The sequence below is a fragment of the Lycorma delicatula genome, chromosome 7 (genome assembly GCF_047948215.1).
Source record: "Lycorma delicatula isolate Av1 chromosome 7, ASM4794821v1, whole genome shotgun sequence".
Lineage (NCBI taxonomy): Eukaryota > Metazoa > Arthropoda > Insecta > Hemiptera > Fulgoridae > Lycorma > Lycorma delicatula.
The window spans coordinates 11,759,501-11,786,162 of NC_134461.1; the positions used below are offsets into that span (position 1 = coordinate 11,759,501).

General features: G+C 28.4%; 2 protein-coding genes across 2 annotated transcripts in view; one reads left to right on the top strand and one right to left on the bottom strand.

Moving 5' to 3' along the window:
* Window positions 1–12,942, bottom strand: part of Snx3 (sorting nexin 3) — a 29,333-nt gene extending 16,391 nt beyond the window's left edge. Inside the window, exon 1 of the mRNA XM_075371092.1 lies at window positions 12,702–12,942. Within this exon, the coding sequence (XP_075227207.1) occupies window positions 12,702–12,866 (165 nt within the window). The 5' untranslated portion in view covers window positions 12,867–12,942. The remainder of the gene's footprint in view (window positions 1–12,701) is intronic.
* Window positions 12,943–13,256: 314 nt separating this feature from the next.
* On the top strand, window positions 13,257–25,370 carry S2P (membrane-bound transcription factor site-2 protease). Its single transcript, XM_075370328.1, has 6 exons — window positions 13,257–13,515; window positions 14,028–14,312; window positions 15,151–15,254; window positions 18,452–18,692; window positions 19,265–19,445; window positions 23,116–25,370. The coding sequence occupies exons 1-6, from the start codon at window positions 13,438–13,440 to the stop codon at window positions 23,742–23,744; spliced, it is 1,518 nt and encodes a 505-aa protein (XP_075226443.1). The 5' UTR covers window positions 13,257–13,437; the 3' UTR covers window positions 23,745–25,370.
* The last annotated feature ends 1,292 nt before the right edge of the window (window positions 25,371–26,662 follow it).

Sequence of the window (26,662 nt, forward strand, 5' to 3'; positions counted from 1 at the left end):
TAGGCTGAAATAAGAATCACGCTATACCTTCACATAAGAAAGTAGGAAGGAATATATCAATCGTTTCATAAAACAATTGCTATCAAATTCAATCTACAAAAAAATTCAGGAAAATAACTAAAAAAAGGAAAAAATCATATTAGCCCTACCTACCTACAAACAAGATAGGCTAATGTAATTAGCCTAAATTATACTATAATAATTTAATTCAGATTTATACTTTTTATAAACCAATATATTCTTAGAAAATTTTCATTCATAATAATTATAAAACTTCAATAAAGATGTTGTAAAAGCTTATTACACAATGTAAATGTGTATGTACACCCATATAAATGGCATTTAGGTTATAGGCTTATGGTTATGTATACTGTTTCATTATAAATGATAACATGAACCGTAATGCTTCTTATCTTCCAAAATGAGAAAAAGCTAGTCTATTCACTTTAGCCCACTAGATAAAATCCTTATACAGTAACATAAACTGTAGAAAAATTTACTAAATTTAGTATCATCAAACAGAAATATAAACCATAGTTAATCTATTATAAAAAATCTTTTAAATATTATTAGGATTGAAATTAACATTTAATATTAGAAAGGTTTATGATATTTTAATATTTTCTCCCATCTCAATATATAAAACTAAAGTCCTAGACAAGACTTCATAAAAACTGACCGATAAATGAATAAAGATTTTATGAAAATTTCTTAAAAAAACAAGAAACTTAAATAATAATGTTATACAAATAATTAAATTAAAATATCCAAGTAATTATTTTCATTTTTAATAATACAAAATTACTTGCAAAACCGTATGAAATGAGTATACCTATTTTAGTTTATACAATAAAAATAATATCACTAAAAGAAATTTCATAAAAGCAATCAGTTAGCTTACAATGAAGTTTATTTACACCCTTTTGTAAGGTGGTAGAACAGAGAGTTCCAACTTTCAATCCAAAATGATAGCTTCCAAGTCGACTCCATTTTGGAGTAAATCCAATTTAAAGATTTTTGAATAGTTCAATTAACTAATTTGTTTATCTATTGTCTCAACACTGGCAGTAGCTGAGAGGCAAGTAAGTTTTATAATCAAGAGATCTCAGGTTCATGTCTCATTTTTGGTTTTTTAACTTTTTCTTAAAAATAATTTTATATAAAACTGTAGCATTTTTTTAATATTAATACAGATGACTTTTTATTATGTACTAATTAGAATCTGAAAAAAAATTATGAATTTCATGCTTTCTGGTAATTATTTTATTTTGTATACATCATCAATCATAAATGTAAAAATCTTTATGAAAATGCGAAGGAATAGAGGTCACATGGGGAATGAAAGATTAAGAAATAGACAATAAACAAATTTTGCTTTATAAAACTTGGAAAAATAAAAACACGTTAATTTTAATTTTCAGTATACCTGATACTATCAGTAGGCATGCTTGATAGAATAATTATATAAAAAATTCAAATGAAATATAAATATTTTCAGATTGAAACAGGAAAGGTGAAAATTAAAATTATTTACTTTTATTTTTCAAGTTGCATAAAATAAAATTTGTTTCTTAAGTTAACTGTTATATTTAAATAAAATAATAATCACCAAACATAAGACTCGTATAACTTTTTACTTAGATTCTTATATTATATAATAAAGTCATCTAGATAATAAAATAGAAGAAAAAACTGGGTGCATACAAAAAAATGAAGGAATATGGGAAAAAAGCAAAAAAGAAATGTCATAGCCACGCCAATTTACTAGTAGGACAATTCAAAATAAAAATTCATCTGCACTACCATATATGTAGGAAAAAATAAAAGCTAAAAAACACAAAATTCAAACCTAGTATCTCTGAATTATAACCGTGGAACACTCACCATACTCGGCTACTGCCACTGCTGTACTGAGGTGTATACAAATGAACTACTTGAACTACTCGAAAAACTTAAACTTCATCTTTAAATGGAGTTTACCCCAAAATGCAGTCAAATCGGAAGCTGTTATTTTAAATTTAAAGGACATCTCTAAACCCTTTCCTACAAACCTGCAAAAGGGCATCTCGCTCTGTTGTAAGCTGACTACCTACCCTTGTTGGTTGAAAATGGAAAATTTGCTTAAAAATAGTCCTTAACTACCAAACACCCAAAGATTGCCCACCAGAACATATATTTATTACATTTTACATAATCCTAATATAGTTTAAGAACAGAGTAAAAATCTTTATCTCAAAACAGCCATTTTGGCCCTTCAATCAAAGAAATATCTCCTTCCTGAAACAAAATTTAAGAAAGGGGAATAATACAATTTACTTCCAACAGAAAAATTTCACGAAAAGATTTTTAATACTTTAAAAATTGTTCCCAGTATTATTATTAAACAACGAGATATTTTGAATAAAATAAGTTTCCTGGCTATCTAATTCCTGTTTATTGAAGATAAAAAAAATAATGGCAAAGGATTGTAAAACTTTCCATATACTGTTCTGAATGTTTAATAAAATTTTAAAATAGAAATATTATAAAATTAAGTAATCAAGTAAAATCTACTTAATTTTAAATAAAAACTATAATAGTATTATTATATGAATTTTACAAATGCAAAACACTAAATGATATTCAGTGCTATGAAGTTAATATTATCACCATTACTATTAAATATAAAGTACACTGATAGACAAAAAAAATTTTTAATGTTTCAGTAAGTGAGATACCATTTCTTGATCTGCATACACTGCAGATCTGAAAAAAAAACAATTTTTTCATCAACCTTTGTTTTAAATAAATTACGCCTCAAAAAAAAAAAAATGGAAAATATAGTTAAAATCTGTAAAATTTATAATTTTGCACAGCCATACCTGTGTTAGAATGATTTCGCTGATGCTTTTCTTTTATAAATAGCCTCAGGCACATCCTGAATTAATGTTCAACAGTAATCAGCTAGCATGTTAGCCACTTCCCTTTATAGTGGCTTTCCTCACCAAAATGTCTTGGTAGAAACTTTCACATGTTCGTCACTTTGTCTCCAAGGTTGTCCGGGGAAAAATCCAGATGTGAGTGGAGGAAATGTATTTTCAAAGACATATTACATCCCATAGCTCTGTATGAAGTAAGAAGTTGATTAAGAATATCATAGTAACTGTCGGATTTTTGTTTGCAGAGAAAATTTTTACAAACATCTTTAAATTAAGCCCAAGCTCCACTTTCTACATTATTTAACATCGAGTTAGATACATAATCTTTAACCTACTCTCTTATTTGAGGAACAACAAATATTCCTTCTTTAATTTTTCCTTCACTTACATTCGGAAATTTCTGCCTGATGTACAAAAATCTGGGACTACTCTTCTTCATTGCTTTTACAAAATTTTTCATTAGTCCTAGCTTGATATGGAGAGAGGGTAAAAATAATTTTTTGAGCTCAACTAAGAACTCATAAATAATATTTTTCCCATTTGGAGTTAAGTTGTCTCCTTTCTTTCACTCTTTGATAACATGTTTATCTCTAGCTCGACTATTCCATTTGCAAACAAAACACATGTACTTAGTATAGCCTAACTGCATGCCTAACAAAATAGCTATAACTTTCAAATCACCACATATGTTCCAGCTACGTTTTTTATCATTTATTTTTTCATGAACGTCTTTCATCACATCGTATGTATCTTTCAAATTAATACCATAAGCAATTGATATCAAAGGCTATTTGTTACCGTTGAGTAGTAGAACCATTTTTAAATTATACTTGGAGCCAGTCCTCAAGCTTATGAGCTTGTCCTATTTGCAACATAAGTTAATCAATATTTGTGTAGTAAACCAAATTATTTTAATCAATGTACTGAGAAGTACTTTTTTTGAAGTAAATTCCAATCTTGCAGTGTTGATCCTAACAGTTCAGCTTGATGTTTTGATAAATTTAAATCCCTAACAAAGTCATTTAATTCACCTTGTGATATAAGATGTGGCTAATTGGAAGACAGTTCAAAGTCAGAATCATTGTTTTCTTCATCAGTACTACTTGATTCTTCATCACTGCTTTCGAAACATACATTCACAGGTGGCTCAAGAACTGGAATAATTTCACTGTGAGGTACAGGCCTAACTGCAGATTGCAATGAAGGATATTTTACAGTATGTTTAGATTTTTTAGATTTTAGATTTTTTTATTATGTTTAGAAATTCCAGATACACTTGTTAAATAAAAGTAAAAATCATGGTATGGCATGATCCTTTGGTTCATGCCAAACCATGGCTACACCAAACGGCAAAGCCTTCCACGTTCCTTTCAGCCATCCTCTTAAATATACAGAACAATTAGTGCATACTAAATCAGAAGCCCATATCTTATCCTGAACACAAACTTTACACTGAAAGTACAAATGATATGCTTTTTTAATTAAAGTTGTAATGTTTTTTCTATTTGATTTTACGGTAAACGCACCACATACATAACAAGAGGCATCCACATCATTTACATAATTTCAAAGCATTATGACACTACACTATCAACAAACTTAAGACAGCAATAAGACTGAACAAAATTAATTCATTCCTAAATCCAGTGCTCGATACAAACAACACAGCTGTGTTTTCAGCTACAAGTTTTGACCTGCACAGACATGATTAATCTTGTTCATGAAGGCTCACTCTCAGTATTAGATATGATTTCATAATATGTGACTATGATATGATTTAATTCTTTGTCTAGTATTGTTTATTTATAACTTACAAATTACATTAACAAAATAACACTAAAAAATGACCTAACAAAATACAATGCAGGAGCTTAAAATGCTAACTATATGTTGAAAAATGGAAAAAAAATCCTTTAATTAAAATTTAAAAATGTTTAAAAAATGGTGGGTGATAGAAAGATTCTGAGTTCATATTTGTTTTCAGCTTCAAACAACAGATTAAAATCATGTATCGCATGTTAGGAAACAATATGCGATATGTTTATCATATCGCTGATACGTATAAACATATCACTGATATGTTTATCAGTGTTATTAATGATATCAATATTATTAATAATAGTGAAAATAGTGTTTTTATTGGTTTTGACTGACTGGTTGCAGAAAGCAGATTTGACCCACAATTTCAAAAAAAATTTAATTCATTTTGACTCCTTAGCTGAAATGTCATTTTTACCTTAAATAGTATGCAGCATTAAAAGTTTAAGTGAAGAAAAAAATCTAGATTCTTAGCAAAAAATTTTGGGTCAGTCAATCCCACTGATATTTATCATCAAAATTATACTGTGTTTAAAGAAGCGCTGTCTAACCTTTTTACAACTAGGGGCACATCTGAATGATTACAATGGTTATACAGGTGACAGGATTCATTTTAACTATCTCCACACTACTGCTGCTACAAAATGCTGCAAAATACTATTGCTGCTAACAAAATTAATAATTATAAATTATAATAATGATGAAAACAATTATATTCACTCACCACATAATTAATGTGAAATCTGACAATGCATGTTCACTGCAAGTTGAGGAAAATCTGGTGTATAGCTGGAACAAGCTGCTCTTAACGTGTCATCAAGGTGGGAGTCTGTCAGGCAGGATCAGTACTTGTTTTTGATGATGTTTATTGATGAAGATGCAACTTCATAGGGATAAATTGAACCAAAGCATGAATACATTTTCTGTGCAACACTAAGGAGAATGGGATATTTTTCTCTTGTCCAGAGTCCATATATTGCTACATGTTAGGTATATGAGGATTTTAAAGAAAAGTCTTGAAAATTAAAAATTTCCATTTCTAATTCTTCAATTTTATACTTTCTGATTATTTCAAACACACTACTTTCAAGTTCACTAACATCACCGGAAGAGAACGGATTATTGACAAACATTATCACTGGTTAAAGTACTGAAAACTGGCTAAATATATTGTCAAATTCAAACACTAGCATTTCAAGATGCTTGGCGTAAGAGGAGGAAAGATCAGACTCGCCATCATTTACTGTTTCTAGAATTGATTTGAAATTTGGAAAGTATAAAAGGGAATTTCTTTTTAAATGTGTAATTCATAACTTTCTTTACAAACACATTTATAACACTTATGAAAAATATGACAATATTTCCCTTGCAATTCGAGATTTAACTCGTTTAATTTTGAGGTGATATCTGCCAAAAAATGTAAATCTAGTAGCCATGATATATCATCAAGTTTATGAAAATATGGTCCGGCAGATGATTTCAAAAAGTCTCTTATTTCATCTAGCAGACAGCAGAATTGTTCCAATGTTTTACTCCTACTAAGCCACCTTATATCTCCATGAAGAATTACATCGCCATACCGAGTATCTGATATATTCAAAATATTTTGAAACAATCAATGAAGTGTAGAAGACGATCTGATGTAGTTTACCACACGAGTTACAACTTTCATGACATGATCAAACTTCCTGGTGGATAATGCAGTGATAAGAAATAAATTTTAGAAATAATTCATCCTTAGCACAAAGAGATAGAAATCCATTATTCCTACCAGTCATAGAAGACACCCCCCCCCCCTTGTTGTTATAGCAACATGCTTTGAAAGTGGAAAGTTACGATCTTTGACAAGTTTAAGGAATGCATTAAATTTGTCTAATCCCCTAGTTTGTCCATGAAGTGGCAAAGGTTTGACAAACTCTTCCTTTACTGTGAAATCATAGAAAACCATTCTAATAAATACAAAACTCTGCAATATCAGACATGTCAGTACTTTCATCAAACTGGAGTGAAAAATATTCACATAATAGTAAATCCTGATGTAATTGAGATTCCAAATTATTAGAAATATGTTCAACCCACTTAGCAACAGTTTGGTGAGACAACTGTAGACCTCTAATGGAAGACATAAGCGCAGATTTATCTTTGTAACCTTCAAGCAGAGATTCAGCGGCACTGATCGTTGATTCTTTTACTACTTCCCCAACACTAAACAGTTTTTTCCTTTTAGCTAGTACGTAACAGATTTTGTAAGAAACTTCTGTCAAGTTACTGGTGTCCTGAACAGGTTTCGTAAACACGGACTATTGCAACAATTTTAATTTTGATTTAAGGTCTTTCACTTTGTGTTTTCTCACTTTGGAATTAACAGGAATTTTTTTTTTTTTATTTTAACTGTTTGTGATGAATTTCGCTCTACACTACTTCTTTTAGGAACAGACATGCTAGCATTACATAATAAACACACAGATTTTTCCCTATATTCAATAAAACAATGTTGGTTCTCCCATTCACTGTTTTAAGCTGTAAGTTCTTTGCCTTTTAGCCTTGTTAAGACTACACTAGATATTATGTTGAAATAATATCCAATAATTTAAACAACTTCACTTTAAAAACACAGATAACATGTGGAATGTATAACATATCACAACATGAGAAAACGTAATAAATTTTACCAGTAGAATGCCTACTTCTACAACTACAAAGTTATAGAGAAGTTAAAATACAAGAACCGGATGGCACTTAAGAGTAAGAGTTGTTAAAATGTGTCAAATTCATCTCCTAATTGGCTGAAGATGTAATTGTGTAGAAAGATAGAAGCTCATTGGTTTTTCTAAATAACAGAAAATTTACTCACTGGCCACACCCACATGCAAATAAATTCAAAAACCCTCGCTTTTAACAGGTTTTTCATGAGTTTTGTGTCATTATAACTTTTTTATTAGTACAATAAACAAGAAACTTTTTTATTTGCCATAAACATCTAAAAAAATACTGCAAGTTGTGCAAATTTGAAACTTTTATCACCAGCACCATTAGAGAGTTATTTGAAGCCAAAATTTGATTTTTTAAAAAAATTAGTTTTCAAAATTTCATAAACATTTAGGGGTAAGTATATCTCCATTAATATTATTTATGGTAAAACTACTAACATATACCTACATATAAAAAGTAATTAAAACTGTGTATGCCATCCCTTCCTCTTGAAAAAATTACCAAAAGTGAAATTTCATCATTTTTCATGTTCAACTTTATTGGTAATTTTCTAATAGAAAGAAGAGAGATAGGTAAATAAACCAATCTTTTACCTTGAGAAAATATGATTAAATTGCTTTTTGATTCTTCCTTCCAGGACCAATAGTTTTTTAGTTATGATTTTTTCCGTAAACTCTTAAACCACAAAAATAAGTATGTGCACCATAACAAAAATGGCCGCCACAAGTAAATTGCTTAAATAAAAAATAAAAATAAAAATAGTTTTAAGGTTCTAAAACATGTAGGAAAGAAGTGGGTAAGTTTCAATTTTTTTTTTTGAATAGGTCAAGCAACCATTATGTTTTTTTGGGACACTTCAAATGGATTGACCCTAAAATTAAACTAAAATACTACCTTAAAACAATAAATCCACCAAAATCTGAGGCATAATTTCAAATAAACATTAAATAAAAAAATTAATAATATGACAGATATATTAAAACTGAATTTTACTGTTCATAATACATAGTTCCAGAAGTCTGACGCCGTCTACAATAATAAAGATAAAGATAGTAAAGAATTATTTTTTATAATAATAAGTGATTTTTATAATAAAAATGATACTTTAATTAAGATAGCTAATCTTTTCTTTCTTTAAGATTAAATTTGTTTTATTCCATTAATATGAAATAAGTTCTTTTGAAACAAAAGGATAGTCCAAACGGTGGATCCATACACACCAGTCAAACAAGCTCAAAAAAATTAAAAAAATAATATGATGTTTTGAGCCATAAATGAATTCTGTTAGTAGAATTTTATAAAGGCGCAGGTAGACCATTATTATAAAATATTGACAAAGCTTAGAAGAATACAGAATATAAAGAAAGTGATGCTAATGAAGGGAATTTTTTTTGTATGACAATCACTCACTGCTGCTAGCACTAAAAGTACATTAAGCAAGTTTGAGTGGCAGATTTTTTACAATCTCCTTTACAACCCTGTTTTGGCATTATCTGATTTTCATCTATTCACAAAATTGAAGAATTGACTGGCAATTCAATACTTCAAAATCAATGATGAACTCATGGATAAGTACTTTGGCAGTGCTATTCTTTGTTAAATAGAACAGCTTGGGAATACACATAATACGACAAGTGCTTGTATTTTGGGTGAAGTAGAGACTAAGTCAAGAAGTAACATTAAAATATATATCTAACCTTTATAGATGTAATTTTTTTTCTTCAATTTTTTGCGTTTCATTTTATTACTCAACCAAAGGTTAATATAAATAGCCTTCATAAAAACAAGCTGATATTACTCTCATATATAAAGTATTCTTTACAAGAACAATTAAGAAAATTAATAGAAAAACTTATACAAAAAAAGTAATACATATTTGCACATTTCAAAAAGCCTTAGTTCATACTAATCAGCAATCTCATTTTTTGTTTTCTCTGCAAGGCATGCTCTATCAATTTCAAGTTTTTTCTCCTCAAAAAAACAGGATTTTTTTGTAGGCCTACATATATTTTAATTGAAAATAAAATACACTAAAGATACAACTTCTAAAATTCTTTAAATTTTGAAATCAGCATCAAATTACGAGGTAGTTAAGTTAACCCACCGGGTTGATCTAGTGGTAAACTTGTCATCACAAATCAGCTGATTTCGAAGTCGAGTTCTAACGTTCAAACCCTGGTAAAGGTAGTTTACTTTTATATGGATTTGAATACTAGTTTGAGGATTCCGGTGTTCTTTGGCAGTTGGGTTTCAATTAACCACAACCTCAGGTATGGTTGACCTGGGGCTGTACAAGACTACACTTCATTTACATTCATATTATTAATTTCCCACAAACTTCTTAAGTGAAACTCTGAACAATAGTTAGCAAAGTATTACTTACTTCATTACTTTTAGTACAAATACTGTAAAGTTACTTATTCCTATATTTTCTTTTATTCGATTTTATTACCAAAAATAGCAATACAAAAATATAACCTTCATAATTTATACAGGTACGTGTTCTGAAAAATGTTAAACACGCTTCTGAAATCTGGTACTAGTTACTTCTTACAGATGTACTGTTTTCTTTCTAAATTTAGTAGGCTTTTACATTTTACATGATTTGGAATGACAAGAACTTATATCCAAGTTGGGGTTTATGATTTAGCCGATGATAGCCGATTGATATTGATATGATTAGCCGATTACTCATGAGTTCCAAACAGAGGAGTATGATTTTTTCATTATCAGTTTGTTTGCCCGATCACATCTATTTTTACAATCTTTATTGCAGCTGACCTCTGAGCATTCTTGACCATCTGTAAGGTGTAATTTTTTAAACCTTCTGGGCATTTTTGAAGAAAAATGAAACTGTTAACAGCTGATCCGCACTTGATCATAGTTTCATCATTGGTGAAAACGACAAAATGTTAAGATTTTAATGATTCTTAACATAAAAAATAACATAATTAAATAAAATTATTTGTAAAAAAAAAAGTGATAATAATTTACTACAAGAATTGATGAATAATTAATTATGGCATAATATATTGTCTACTGAAGCAAACATTAGCCAATCTGTTTAGAAATTGTGTATTATTAATTTTTTTTATATAAATCTACATATTCAAGCTTTTGTTTTTTTTAATTCTTAATTGAATTAATAATCATAAGATATGTATAGATACTGAAATCATATGTGGCAAAAATTTCTAAGAAATAATTATAAAAAAAGAAAAATTACTTACAGAAAAAAGAAAATTAAAAAAAAAAACAAAATGTAGAAACTGTCAAAGTGATTGCAAGCCATTAGGTCTTTTTTATTCTAGTCATAAATAAATGCCTTGCTAGTGTTAAGTTAAACAGTAAAATGGAATGCATGTAAAATTAGAAGGCAGAATAAATATCCAATGAGAAAAATATTAAGATGTAAAATTTATATATAAATAAAATGAAATTCAACCTTACCAACAATTTGTCCACATTCTCTTTGTTAGCACTTTCAGTCATTCGATAATCCTCAGGAAAAGCTATTCTTCAATTTTAGATCATTAAAATTAGAGAATGTAGAATGTAAAATGTTTATAACGTTAAAACATTTTAAACGTTACAAAAAGTTAAAATCAGAACAACTGGTTATGAATTGTGATTCATAACTGCAACCTTCGTACAAAACAAACATGACTTTATACTATGATAACCATTTGTGATTTTAACATTTTATAAATTTTCATTCTATATACTTTAATTTTAATGATCTGAAATTGAAGAATAACATTTCCTGAGGAAGGTCGAATGGCCGAAAGTGTTAGAAAAGAGAATGCTGGTGAATTTTTGGTAAGGTTCAATTTCATTTTATTTATACATAATATTATATACCAACTGTGCCATTCTTAAAAAAAGATGTAAAAATTGATATAGATAAATAAAATAAAATAAAACTGGTAAAATTGAGAGGTATAATTAAATGTAATAATTATGATGTAGCTGCCCTAAATCACTGTTTGTGAGAATTTGAGAATCATTCAGATTAAACAACTAATTTATCAGTAGTCCTTGGTAAAATAATTATATAAATTTATTAAGCAAAAACAGAAGAATAAAAAATATTTAATAGTTGTTACACAATTCCTACAAACATGCAAAATCATGATGATGCAAATAAACAAAGATAATACAGGTATAACAATAAATTAACAGTACCTGTATTTAATTAGCACACATAAAAAAAATATTTTAACAATATTTATTTTATTGTTAATATAAACTTTTTTATAATTGATTATTCTGTTTATACACAGAAGAATCAATTAAACTCAATAAAATTAAATAAAATGTTTAGGTTTCAACAATCAAATGGGAAAATAAAGGTGTTAAGAACTGCTAGTAATATTTTTCTTATAGATGGTAATAATAATTTGTTAGAAATGATCAGTGGTATATTTAATTATTAATAAAGAAATTAATTAGAAACAGAATAAACAACACACAAAAAATGAATGTTAATTTATGTATACTAAAAAGAGAACCAATTTAAACCCTAAGTTATGAAATATTATTATGACAGTAAAAAGAATGGAAAAAACGTGGTATCTAAGCAAAGAGTCTAATGCAAGAAAACTGAATGGTCTTGTTTATTAAATATATCCCTAAAAATAAATGACACCCTAATTTCACAAATATTAATTTTTTATGTTAATAGAGGTAAACTATTCAATTACTAATGATACAACTCAATCATTATTTTATCTATAAAAATTAAAAAGTAAACAGCACAATAAAAGACCAGGAAACCATCATTTTTCAAATTTTAATTCATAACATTTTTTAATTAAATAAATTTAAGAAGACAATGTAAACAAAGTAAAAGTTTCAATTAATAAACAAATGGTATGTTTCATTATATAAAGTAAATCCATGAAAGAATCATTTCAAGTGAGGAAGACATAGAAGATCAAAATATTATTGTATTAAAGAAAATTAACAATGACATACAAAATACAACTATGTGGTTACATAATATTATCAAAATATTCATAACGTATTGTTATAATAACAGTTATAACAATTTAAAACCCTATTTTGTTAATCTTCAAGGACGAGTAAATTTCTAATAAACGTATAAAAAATTAATTCCGTAAACTGTAGTCAAGTAAAATACGAAAACAATAAATTATACCATGAAACCGTTAACTAAAATAAAATTGCTGAGACCGACGATCTAATACAAGAATTGAGAAATAGATATAAAATAAATATAAATTCAATTACCCTCATCCTGACTTCATAATCCGTATATCGCTTCTTAGCTACACCATGAGTAATAGGGTTAATTACATCAATTTCCAGAAAATTAGCTGGAGCTGCATAAGCATCATCTAATGTTTGCTTTTTGACATTTAATCGTCGAGTTGCATCCACTGTAGTGTCTGCCATTATTAATCACAAATTACAATGGACAAGACAGTAAGTGATGCAGCTGGTACATTGCAGGTTGAAACGCCCAGTGTTGTGTCAAAAAATAGTAGCACGATAGTTCCCTGCAACAACGAAAAAACCGCTCAGATGTTTATAAATAAAATTAATATAAACATTATTAAACTTTTTATACGGTTCTAGAGATTATTTTATTTAATTATTACGTAATATGAGTATAAAAATATTTTCTATTTTGTTTTTAATTTAAAAAATAAAAAAAACATAGAGGTAATATTTAATGAAATCTATTTTAATATTATTTTTCATGATTATTTATATTTTATTACATAATAAATTGTACTATAATTCCCGATATTTATTTTACCATAATAATGACACCAACAGGTTTTATAGAAGCAGGTTATGTTCCATTCACTTCGGATAATTGGTTCATTAGCTGTGATGGACTAATTTCTGGTGTAGTTAAAACTTGTATAGTTTAATGTACTTATTTAAACTAAAAAAAACCATGCTATTTGTATATAGATGAACTTATTCTTTTATGTAATTTTGTAAGGTTCCTACAATAATGAATGATTTTTACATAACCTTGTTTTGTTTTACATTATTGCATTGCTGTTTATTCTTTTTTGACACAATTTTTCGGGTAAGGTTAATCTTATAATTTAGAACATGAATTATTTACTGAGATATCTAACCTTGTTTTCAGTATTGTCTGTAATTTTATACGACGTATTTAGTTTTTTTTTTTTTTTGTTAGTATTAGTGTAATTAGAATTTAAACATGCATATACATGTTTATTAATATAAAATGTTCTTTATGGTAACTTTGTCTATGTAAACGATATTACGAAATATAACTTTTGACCAAAGGACAGTTACAATTTAAAACTAATGCTACAAACATTTTCATATGGTAATTCATTCTCTCAATAATGAGAATTGAATATAACTAACATCACCGGATAAAGAATTAATGACTATAAAAATTATCTTCATGAATTGATTATTTTATATAATCAATTAATGTTGGGATATTATTTTAAGTCTTGAATTTATCAAATCTGCTTTTCTGTTTATGGTTATAGGTGTATTTAGATAGTTGTATTTTCATTTTATACCCTAATTGTAATGCAATAAAAAATTGCTGTTTTTCAGAGTTGTTCCCATGTTCCATACTTGTATTTAATGAAAAAAACTGGATTAGAAATACAACCTTTTAGAATTATTTGGTTTACCACTGCATTTAACCGCCTTTTACAAAAATGGGGATCTGTTCGAAAGAAACTTCAACTTGCGTGGTTTACAACAGGTACATGGTTTGCTGTAGTTCTTTTGCCTTTCGCATTGTGGCTAATACTTCATTCATTATTTCAAGTGCTGAAGCAGATAATAAGAGAAGAAAAAGATAAATCTGTTGGTGGTGTTCTTCTTGAGCCTATGGTAAGTGTATAATTGAAAATTTCTGCATAATTTATTAAATGACTGTTTTTTATCATAGAAATACTGTAAACCATATGTCGCAGACTTAAAAAATAAATTGTTGTAGTGTGTCTTGCTCACTGTTAATAGAATATAAGGTCTGATATGATTCTATTACTTGGTATCTTAATTTAAAAAAAGCATTATTCACATTACTTCATCAAACAAATTATTTATTTATAATTTTCCAAAAACTGTTAATGTTATTAAAAAAATGTTTCTACTTAAATAGATCATTCCTTTAAATGAGACAAACGTTTTTTTAATGATTCACTACCCTTAATAAATATTGGCAACTGAATAAAAATTTTCAGAGCAAAATAACAATATGATCTTATAACATTTTTTATTTATTTTTAAAATGAATAAATAGCCATTTAATGATTGTAAATTTAATATCCATATACTAAACTCGATATCATTGGTATCTTTACTTCTAATAAAAAACCTTTCACTAAACTTATACATAAATAAATGCCTTAGTGGTATTTCCTTAGTGGCATATATTTTATATTCACAAGTACTACTTCTTCATTACTGAACTACTAATACTTATCTTTGTAATAAATAAATGTTGATTTAATATTACTTATGTGCCACCCCCCCCCCCCCCAAAAAAAGGAATACCAAACCAAAACAGCTATAAATTAACTAATGCAAAATAAATAATTTTTTTACAAACCTCAGAAAATAAGATCAAAGAAAAAACTTACTTAAGTTTCTATTCTTTCAATTAGATGCAATAGAAATAAATTTAACCCAGTAATTTTTAATTATATGCTGCTTGTTTTTTTTATAGGTTCCTGGTGTTAATTTTCCAATATCAGATTTAGGTTATTATATGGTAACACTGATAATAATAAGTGTGTTTCATGAAATCGGACATGCAGTGTCTGCTGTTAGGTCAGTCTTATTGTTTATTAATGTATTTTCAATAACTTATTGTCGACTAGTGTTTAATGAATTGTATGAAATTTTATTTATAATATTTTACAGCACTTCTGTATAACCTTTAATTTTCATTAACAACTTATTGGAAATGAAAAATTCCTATTAAAACTGCAGAGGCTTTATTGAAGTATTTAGTATCTTGACAGTAATATTGAGTGTTACACTGTAATAGAAATTAAAGGTCTGTACTTTACTATTCACCTATATAAACCAACTATTATTTTTTGGCAGTAAAACACATTGGCAGCGATATTTTTTTTTTAATGCTTGTAATTTTTCTGTTATAAGTTCCCATTGTCTGGTATTCACATTTCCATTGTTGCATTACAGGACACGTTTATCTTGTAAGCTCTTGGCTTTTCCAATGCCATCTTATAGAACTATTTGTGAATTTTATATTCAATCAGTGAAGTTATATGGTAAATGAATCCAGTTTCGGTACAAATTTAATCTTTAGTATTACTTGTTATGACTTAAAAGAATAATTGAGGAAGGTAGGCATAAAATACATTTGCCACATAGAAGGGAAGTTGAGGAGAAATGAGGATACATCACCATATATGGTGTACAGAAAATTTACAGCAGCCAATGTGTTAATCTGAAATTCTCTTTTCCTTTTTAGGCCATCTCATAATTTGATTTAAATAAAGATTATGATTTTGAATTTATGTATACAGTTACACAAAATTTAAATACATAAATAATTATCCTTAATTTCAGAATTGTTGCATGCGCAACAAGCTAGAACATATTTTTTGGATCATCTACCAGTTGGTGATAATCTACTTTCCATACAATACCCTACTAATCTTAGCATTTCTACATCTTACATCCTTAATCATTTGTGGGTACTTACATATTAACGCCACCGCAGCTACAGCTTTAGGTTATGTTGACTTCATGTACTGACAAATCGTTCGTATATCAAAATAACCTAATTAAATATAACCTACGCTCGCTAACCTCGGTACTTTAAAAACAAAGTAGTCAATCGGATTTCGGTGGATTAACATTAATTGGATTTCGGTGCTATAACATTAAGGTTATATTATTAATAAGTTGTATATATTATGCATATTTAATGTTAATTATAAGAGGTTAGCGAGCGAAGCAAGCGTAGGTTATATTTAGTTAGGTTATTTTGATATACATACGATTTGTCAGTACACGAAGTCAACATAACCTAAAGCTGTAGCTGCGGTGGCGTTAATACGTTAGTACCCATTTGTGTTCTAATCTTATCTTTCATCCTTCTCTATAGCTTTTACATTCTACCCATCTGTTTGTTATCAGATTAATTAAACCTGGTTATCTAATATATATGGCCCATCACACTAATTCTTTGTAAGATTCTTCCTAAAGTTTCTGTCTTCTACTTAGGAATTTTTAGTCCATGTAATCTTCAACATTCTCCTGTAATGCAGGATATTATGATAATATTTTTCTTTATTATTAATACTTAGTTAACTTCTATTCTTATTTTCCACATTATGCTGCTGTAAATTACTGAATTTCATAAAATATTACATTTAGTTCTAATACTAGCAGACATTTTTTGCAAGAAAGTTCTCGTTTGTACCAGTCTGCTTTTGATGTTTACCTTACTTTGTTCATACTTAGAAATTTTATTACCTCTTAACTTTAAATCTCTTAATGTGGGAGAATTATAAATATATATGACTACTATTAAGGCATTCACCCATTTTAAGCCATACGATTAAATTAGTAGGAGCATGTTTCACAACATATTAAAAATCCAGATGTTCATTGTTTGTTCATCATAAGACCTGTTGCATTATGGCTTTTTTGACATGTATTGTTTACTCTAAAATTAAACAAATTTGAACTATTATTCTCTTAGCTTTGCCGTTTTTGTAGCCAGACGTGACCAAAGATTTTTATGATGAATGCTTGGTGAGTTAATTATCATAAATAATTATATTATTCTACAAAAAAAAATCATGAATTTTAAGATTGTAGTAAATGTTGGACTCTCAAATTTTTTATTCATCCTCAGAAAGACTACATTTCTAAATTTAAGATGTGTAAATAAGAATTATTCATAGATTGATGCATATGTACCAATAAATGAAGACAACAAAAGAAATTCAGAAAAAGTAGACAAGTTTTGGCAACTTTTAGAAACAGAAATTTCTAATGTACCAAACAACAATACAAAAATTTTTGTTAATGACTTCAACGCCCAAATTAGAAAAGAGAAAATATAGGAATAGAATATCCTGCGCATAAAAGAATGAATAAAAATGGATCCTTTCCATAAATTAACTTATGGAAAGATTTTAATACTAATTTTATTAGATTTCAGCTAATTTTAAAAGATTACCTAAAAAGCAAAAAAAAAAAACATGGAGATCACCCACTTTCAATCTGGGAGAATATAATGCAACATTTCTAGAAAAATAATTGCTACATGGATGATCTATTGCTACAATGAAAATTATCTATTATTATGAAAATTATTATTTTCACACAAAGGATAAAATTAATCATTTAGTAATTTCTAAAAGTTTAAGTAAATAGAGGAAACTAAAAAATTCTGGCTAAATATTTTGAAAAATGAAAATGTGAAGAACCTATTGAAAAGTTAGAAACTTATAATTAATTATTCAAGAAAATGTGTAACTCAGATCTTCTGGATGAAAAAATAAATTAGAAGATAATAAAAAGGCTTAAAAATCATAAATCAACTTGAGAAGAACTTAACAGTTGCAGATATGTGGAAAGAGGAAAGTAATGACTTGATTGAGAAATTAAAAAAAAAACATTAGATGATATATGGAGAGAAATTACCAGAACAGAAATGTACACTTTATACATCCACTTCTTAAAAAGAGTGATAAAATGAATGTTAATAATTAAAGAGAATATCCCAGATTGTATAAAGAGAAGGAAAAAGTGTGAAGTTATTTCATGCGATCCAATGGTGGTAAAAATCTTGCAATAGAAGAACGTTTATGATAATAACCAGTATCGTGCTTTATAATATTTTTTCTTAGTCATAAGAAAACTAGCAGTTTCTATTTGAATATTGAAGGTATAATTGTAAATTTGGAAATTTCTATTTATAATTTATCATATTAACTATTAATTTTTTTTTTAGATTTAAAAATTACTTTTTTGTTTTCTAGAGAAGATATACATATAACCGGAGTAGGATTGGTGTTATTGTTTATTGTCCCGCTGGCTTATGTACAGATGGAACAACTGGAATTATTACCACCAGCTAAGCAGTTGCATATTTTATGTGCTGGTGTTTGGCATAACATTGTTTTGGCAGTTACAGCAGCACTTGCTGTATCCATGTTACCATGGTTACTATATCCATTGTATGATTTTGGTACTGGTGTTCAAGTACAGAATATTGCTCAGGTAAGATTTACTCATGATGAAATAATAAATGTTTTGTTTTTTTTTTATCTACGGCAATAGCTATTGAAGTTTGATTTTACTGTAATTGTTCTCTGCCTCTGTTTAACTTTCTATACTTTCAGGTTGTTAATTTTTCATTTTTATAAAAATGTAGTTAAAAACAAAGAGATATATCCTCTGGCCATGATTCTAGACTAATGCTTGGTAGTTAGAACATTGTGTTTGTACATTAAATTGTGTAATTTGAATTTTATCAGGCTTTTGTATTAGTAGCTTCATTGGTTGGCAAGGTATGCTTGAAGTAGAGGAAAGAAGCTTACTACTTTACTCATTATCAAGGAAGCTATGTCATTTTTTTTAGGATTTACGCAAAAGTTGATAGGATCAATGTATACTCTAAAATCAGCCTTTTTGGTTGATAATTACAATAATTGCAGTTAGAAATGCACGTTAGCTTTCTGAAACTTGCATAACTGTTTTTAACAGATATATTTTAATGTAGATTGTTAGTATATAAATTTTGTTGTTCGTGAATATATTTATATTTTTTGTAATTGTAATTTGTTTTTTAGGAGTCACCATTGTTAGGACAAGCTGGATTATTGAAAAAAGATAGAATAATACGATTGAATCAGTGTTTAGTATCAAATAAAGCGGATTGGCAAGACTGTTTGGTACAAGCTGTAAGGGAACCCACTCCTGGTTTTTGTATACATTCTGAATTTATAAAAGAAAATGATGAAACGAAACCAGGTATACATTTTATGAAATAATTCATTAATGTTTACATATTTTTCATGTATACTTTTTTACTTTTTATTTTGTTAGCTTAAAATATACTGATTCTGAAGACCTTGTAACTCAAATAGACTATTGTGTGCAAGTACAAATCCAATAAAAAGTAACTACCAGTAGATCGGTTTTGAAGTATCATTCTGTAGTTTCATAGAAGAATAATGAATCATCCATGTTATATTTATATATATTTGTTTTTAAATTTTCTCATAACATTATGTATAAGGGTATAACAAATAGTCTAATTTTGTTACTTTTAAATTTTACTGTTGTGAAGCCCAGTAAAATGCAGGTTGCATTTAGCCCAACAAATGATACCTTTACTCTGTTCACCACAAGCTTTTTAGTAAATATCTTCAATCTCAAGAGAAAGCAAATCTTTACAAATGCCTGTTGTCTCAGATGCTTTACTTTTGCCACCATCTTCTTCTTTGGTTAGCAGCCCTTAGGCTGGTTGGCAGCAGCTCTCCACTCTTTTCCCTTATCAGCCTTTCTTTTTAGCTTGCAGTAAGAATCACAGTTCATATTGTCCATTATCTGTTTTATGAACTCCAACCAAGACCTTCCCCTACAATTTCTCCCTTCCATCTGTCCTATCACCCTCTTAACCAGACTGGTGCCTAAGATATTACCTGAGCTCTTCTTTTTAATTGTTTCAAAAAGCTTCTTTCTTTGTTAACTCTCTTCAATATCTCTTCATTTGACACGTTTTCCATCCAATTTATCTTCATCATTCTGTGACACCACGCTTCAAAAATCAGAAGTTTCCTCTTTTCTCTTCTATTGTCCATGACTTGCTCAACCTTTTACATTGTTTGCTGTAAAAAGGTTTTTCTTTATGTTAAAGATATTCTTTGCCCGGTGTATTCTACTTCTATCTTTCTACTGTCTACTTTGTTTTACTATCTACTATCTACTTTTTATTTTTCTATCTTTCTACTTCTACTATCTTTGTTATTTCTTCCATCATCTGTTATTTTACTTCCTAAATATTTAAACTCTTCTATTTGACTAGTCTGACCTCTCAGTTTTATTGTTGTTCTATTTGTCCTTAGTGCGTACCAGTATTTTGGTTTTGTAACTGTTAATACACACAAAAAATACTTCTTTCAGTACCCTATCTGTAACAGTTAAAATTCATTGCCAAGTCCTCTTCGCTTTCTGCAATTACAGCTATATCATACGTAGATCTCATGTCAACTCATTCTCCCTGGATTTTTTCACGTAAACTAACTTCTTCTCTAACTATATCGATGGCTAATATGAAGTTGTACAAATATGGAGACAATGTACAGCCCTGTCACACCTTTTTTTTTAATGTTTGCTTCTTTTTTGTTTTCACAGAAAATATTCCCATTTCATTCTGATAAGTACTGTAAATAATTCTTCATTCTCTGTAGCTAATATCTATCTGATTCAATATATGGAACAAGATGTTTCAATACACTATTGAATGCTTTTTCCAGGTCTACAAACGATATGAAAGTAGTTTTACCTTTCTTCAGTTGTTTCTCTACTATTTGACTTAGTGATAAAATTGCTTCTCTTGTTCTTATCTCCTACCTAAATCCAAATTGGTCTTCTTTTGCAGCCCTTTATTTTATTTTCTATTCTCTTTTGGATAATTTTAGTTATTATCTTTAATGCATGACATACTAGGCTCAATATTCTATATTTCGCACATGATTTGGCATTTGTTTTCTTTGGTAATAGTACTATAATACATTTTGTAAAATCGCAGAGTAATTCTTAAGTTTCATAAATGTTACAATCCAACTTATATAATTCTTTTTTCATTCTGTTATCAGTCTTCGAGTTCTGCTAGTATTTTTGTCCATTTCTGTTGCCTTTCCATCCCTCAATTCATGTAATGCCTTTGCGAATTCTTCCTCCATTATCGATTCCCTCTGTTCCTCTGGTAGTACTTCCTATTCCTCTTCTGTTGTTAAAATCTGGTTGCCACCTCTACACAACCGTTCCAAGTACTCTTTTCATCATTCTGCAATTTTTTCTTCGTCATGCATAATTTTCCCTTCTTTATTCGTTGTACTTTTTACCTTCCTTACACTGAAGAACATTTTAATGTCTCCAAAGGATTTATCAATCTGTCCCGCTTTCATACAGTTGTTTATGTCGTCACAGTTCTTTTTTAGGAATTTTTCTTTATCATGTCTCCCTTTCCTATTTATCTTATTCCATAATTCCTTGTACCTTCTCTTCCTTCCTCTTCTACCACATTTTTGTACTTTCTTCTTACATTGATCAACTCAACAACTTCTTCAGTTATCCATACCTTCCTGTTTTCATGTGTTTTTCCCCCAATTACTTTTTCTGTTGAATTCAGAATAGCCTTTTTTATTCTGTTCAACATCCAGTTGTTCTCTTGTTTCTGTGGATTCAGCGACTTTCTTCATTTCTGCCATTTACATATGAACTGCTTCATCTTTTAATTTATTAACATTCCAGTGATTCCTTTCTACGCCTGCATCTAATTTTTTTAATTTTAACATTGGGCACATCATGATTAAATTATGATCACTATTTGTCTGTAAAATATAATCTATTTGTGCTCTCTTTATGTTCCCAGGAGTTTTCCATGTATATCTTCGCCTTGGATGGTGCTTAGTATGTTTGAAATTATTAAGTTATATTTTCTGCAAAATTCTCCTCTCTTGTTCCTTCTACGAAGTCCATAATTCCCTACAACCCTCTACCCACATCTTTCCCTAACATTAGAACTCCAATCTCAGTATGATCAAATTCTCTTCCCCTCTGATATTCTCTATTAAATTACTTAACTCTTCATACACTTTCTCTACTTTTTAATCTTCTTTGGTTGTTGGCGTGTATACCTGCACTATTGTGGTATCCTTTGGTTTAGTGGCAATTCTGACTAGAATACTTCATCATTGTATTGTACATACCTCTTTACATTATTTCCTATTTTTTTTTGTTTAGAATTTGCCTATTCCTCCATATCCTGGTCTGTTTTTGGCAGTTCCCATGTGTATTATCCTACACTCCACTCCAAAAGTCTTCATGATAAGGCCTTCTCATCTCTGCCTACTCCTTCATGGTCTCTTTTTGGCAGTTCCCTTGTGTATTATCCACTCCAAAAGTTCTCTGCAACTCCCAAGACATCCATTCTTAAGCTCTCCATTCCAACTTAACATTTTTCAATTTCCCTGCCTTAGCATTGTTTTCACATTCCAAGTTCCTATTCTCTTCTGATGTTTGTACTTTATCGAAGCAGAAGCCTCTCTGTAGTTGCCCCCTCCAGAGATTCAATTGGGGGACTATTTTACCTCTGGACAATTTAGTTAAGAAGCCTCCATCCATCATGAGCTACTGATACTTGTAATATCCAATGGGATTTTTAATGGAGTGGTTTCCCACTTTGTTCTTGTTGCCTTCCCCATCCTATGCCTTGACCACCTTCCACCTTTAGGCGTAGTTTCCTACCCAAAGGAAATGAGGGTGCCTTGTACTCTTATCCCAATTGCAACGCAAACATAATATTTTTATTGTTCTAAGTGACAATTAGAGTTTGAATCGCAAGTAAAAACTACCACATAATGCTCATTTCAAATTATTTCCTTTATATTTATATTTTTTTTCTTTTTTTCAGCCAAACATCTTGCTGATGGTGCAGTCAAATGTTGTAACAGCAGTAGCCCGCGCCATTTATGTTTTGAATATCTTGAAATGGAAACAGAACCGCTAGAATTGCCACAACATTCTTGCCTTAATGTTCGCAACGTCATAGAAGCATCATCAGAAATTTGTCATAAATCATCTATTGATACAAAGGCTGGATCTGCATATAGTTTAGCCCTTGAATGTTCATTTGGATATCATTGTTTTAGGCCGTCATTAGCGAATTCAACTAAGTTAGTGATTATAAAGCGTTCATTCGGTAAAAAAGTTTTATTTCTTGGTCATCCAGCTGAAATTTACCATACAATACAAGTCAGTGATTTTATTAGTATATATAATCTTTTTCCTTCTTCAATACCAGATATGATAGTTCATTTAGGGCAATTTATAACTATGTTATCAGCCGGTTTAGCAATTGTTAATATAATACCGTGTTTTAATTTTGATGGTCAACATATTATTAAAGTACTGATGGATATATTATTATCAAAAAAAATTCAACATTCTAGTATTAGACACGCTATTGCATTATGTATTACAATTGTCGGTACAATTATCTTAATTTTATATATGATTGCTGTTCTATGGACAATGCTATAGCATTTTGTTGTAAAAAAATTGTAAAAGAAATAAATTTTGAAACAGTATTAGTCTTCTATAAATTTTACCATAAGCACAAAAATTTTATATGAGGTAAAGGATGAACATTTTACTTTCCTCGACCAAGAGGTAACTTCATAAGTAACACTAACGTATTTGTTGTTATCTGTTACTTCATATCTATGTGCATCAAGTGTGTTGTTTTATCTGTCTGCAGAAATTCAAACGATTATAACTTTTCTTCGCTCAGAGGGGCAAATATTAACAGAATTTAACAGCCCCTCAGATAGTTGTTTAATTGAAGCAAGACCTAGAAATAGTATTGAAAATAGTTAATTTTTTTGTGCTATGAGTGCTGTCCAACTAGACCTTCCTCTTTAAAGACCATTCATAATGCCGATTCATGTGTCAATTGTTATTTCAAAATTGATAGAATTACAGAATTAATAAAAGCTTTATTTCTGCATTTCCATTTATAAGCGGTAATTATATTTTCAATTTTATATCTCAGTGGTGAAAAAGTGAACATGAATCACTATTTAAAGCAGGCATATACTCTTAGAAATTATAAATAGTATTATCCAGCAACTAAAATCTTTGACTACATTCTATGAAATCAAATAAGACTGTGAGTGATTTTGTAAGTAAACTTCCAGGTACATAATGATCTCTGTGGGACTAAGCAACTAATTATACAAATACAAAGAAGTACTTGAAAGACTAAGGGTGGAAACATCAGCAACAGGGGTTGTTTTTGCACCTAACTTATTTTCAGTGAATTTTATAAATAAACTGCACATGTGTACAGTGGTGTGGTTACAGTGATTGCAGTATCATTTTTATTGTTATTCTTACAATTATTAATGCATTGTGTTCAGTTAAAATATTATAAGAAATGTTGTTGTGCATTAAAGAATAAACTTTGTGTTGAAGAATAAACCAGGGTATTGTATGAAGAATAGCAAAAAAAACTACTAATGTTCATTCTCTCTCTATAAGTCTTAATGATCTGATTTTAATGATTTATTGGCCTTCTATTGCAATATTTAGTAGTGTTTTTTAATGATTTCAAACTGAATGTCTGGAAAAAATTTAATAGTAGAAAAATGTTAAGAAGCATAAAAAAATTTTTATGCTTATTTTTAAACTTATTTTTTAGTGTACTTCCCTAGCTACATTAGATCTACATATGATTTTCACTACTTGAAGTATTGAAATACAGTAGTAGAAGTTGTTTTGACAACACCATTTTTTCAAGATTGATTTTAGAATATGTTACTGTTTTTCTTTTAATGCTTTCATGCGTTCCTGCTGTTTCACATGATAGCTACACAAGCCTTTGTGCTGACTTTGCAAATTTTGTGATGGGCAGGTATTTGTTTTGGTTCAAATGGTGGAGTCTTATAATTTATTACTCTTATGTTTCGTATTGGGCTGTATAGTATGAGTATATTATGTACTTTGTTTTTAGTTTCTGTGGTTAGATTTTCTACAGATTTTTTTTTAATCTCATATTTTTAAAGAATTGTATGTAATGGTATTTTATTTTTATTTAATGCTTTAATTTATATTTATTTTTATATTTTATTCTGAAATAAAATAATTACCTCTGGTAAATCCTCTTTTTTTCTATAGTTTTCTATAAAACTATTTTTGGATTTATTCAATAGTTGTCAGTTTTAAAAATCTATTTCCCAAATCAGTTTTATTACAATTTTCTATTTTTTTCAGTTTTGTTTTTTTTTACTAATCATATTTCACTCCTACGTTCATATCATCATCCAGTCTTATTATTGTTTTACAGAGATTTTAAATTAAATTTAACACTAAAAAAGTAGTTAACAGAAACAATAGAAATGTTTTTTTTTTTTCAATTTTTTTTCTTTATATATATATATATATATATATATATATATAGAAATATAAACTACCAAAACATGGTAATTAGATAAGTTAAACTTAACATATTAATTTCCAAGAATTGATTTTCGCAGCATCCTGAATACTCAGTTTGTATTGAAATCTATGATTACATTATGTAATTCTTTTAAAAATTTGTTCTTTCAAATCATATTGTTAATTATTTGTTATTTTGTATTGTGTTTTGCTGGTTTGTATGTCATATAATATTAAATTTTATTAACACTAGTCAATATGTAAATAATTATTTTAATTTTCAAAATAGATATATATACTCAAAACTATATTTTGCCAAATTATATATTCATTAACATATTGATGGCTGTGTTAATAAAATTTAATATTAAAAAAAATATAAACTACCAAAACACAGTAATTAGATAATATAAGAATATATAGATAAATCCTATTCTACTACAGAATATTGAGATAAGACATATCTTACCTTAATTTTTTGTGAAAGTACTTTCACTGGATCCTCAGTCACGATTGAAATAATTTTGTTATTGTATAATAAAAATACTAAAATAATGATAATTCTGTAATTGATTTACTTAATTGCTGCTATCTGTTGCAGTTTTTATAAGAACATCTCCCTGACGGTTATCAAATTGATATATATATATATATATTATATTGTATTTTTTATAATCAAAAACCAACTTGATATATATATATATATATATTATATTGTATTTTTTATAATCAAAAACCAACTTGAATAACCCAAGTACAGAATCGCAACATAAATGAAATGTCACGTACCTTATTTTTCTTATCTTTATTCAAATAGCAATTTTGCAGTATCCCATATCATCAGTTTTATATAATTTGTATAAAATTACATTTCAAACAATTTTTTTTTTTTTTAAATAAAAATTAAAATTACTATCATATATACAAAACATGAAGTCAATTAAAAATTAAATTTAAAAATAAAAAAAATAATTAGAAGATTTATACCATGTAACCTGGCATATAACTTGGCTATGTATTCT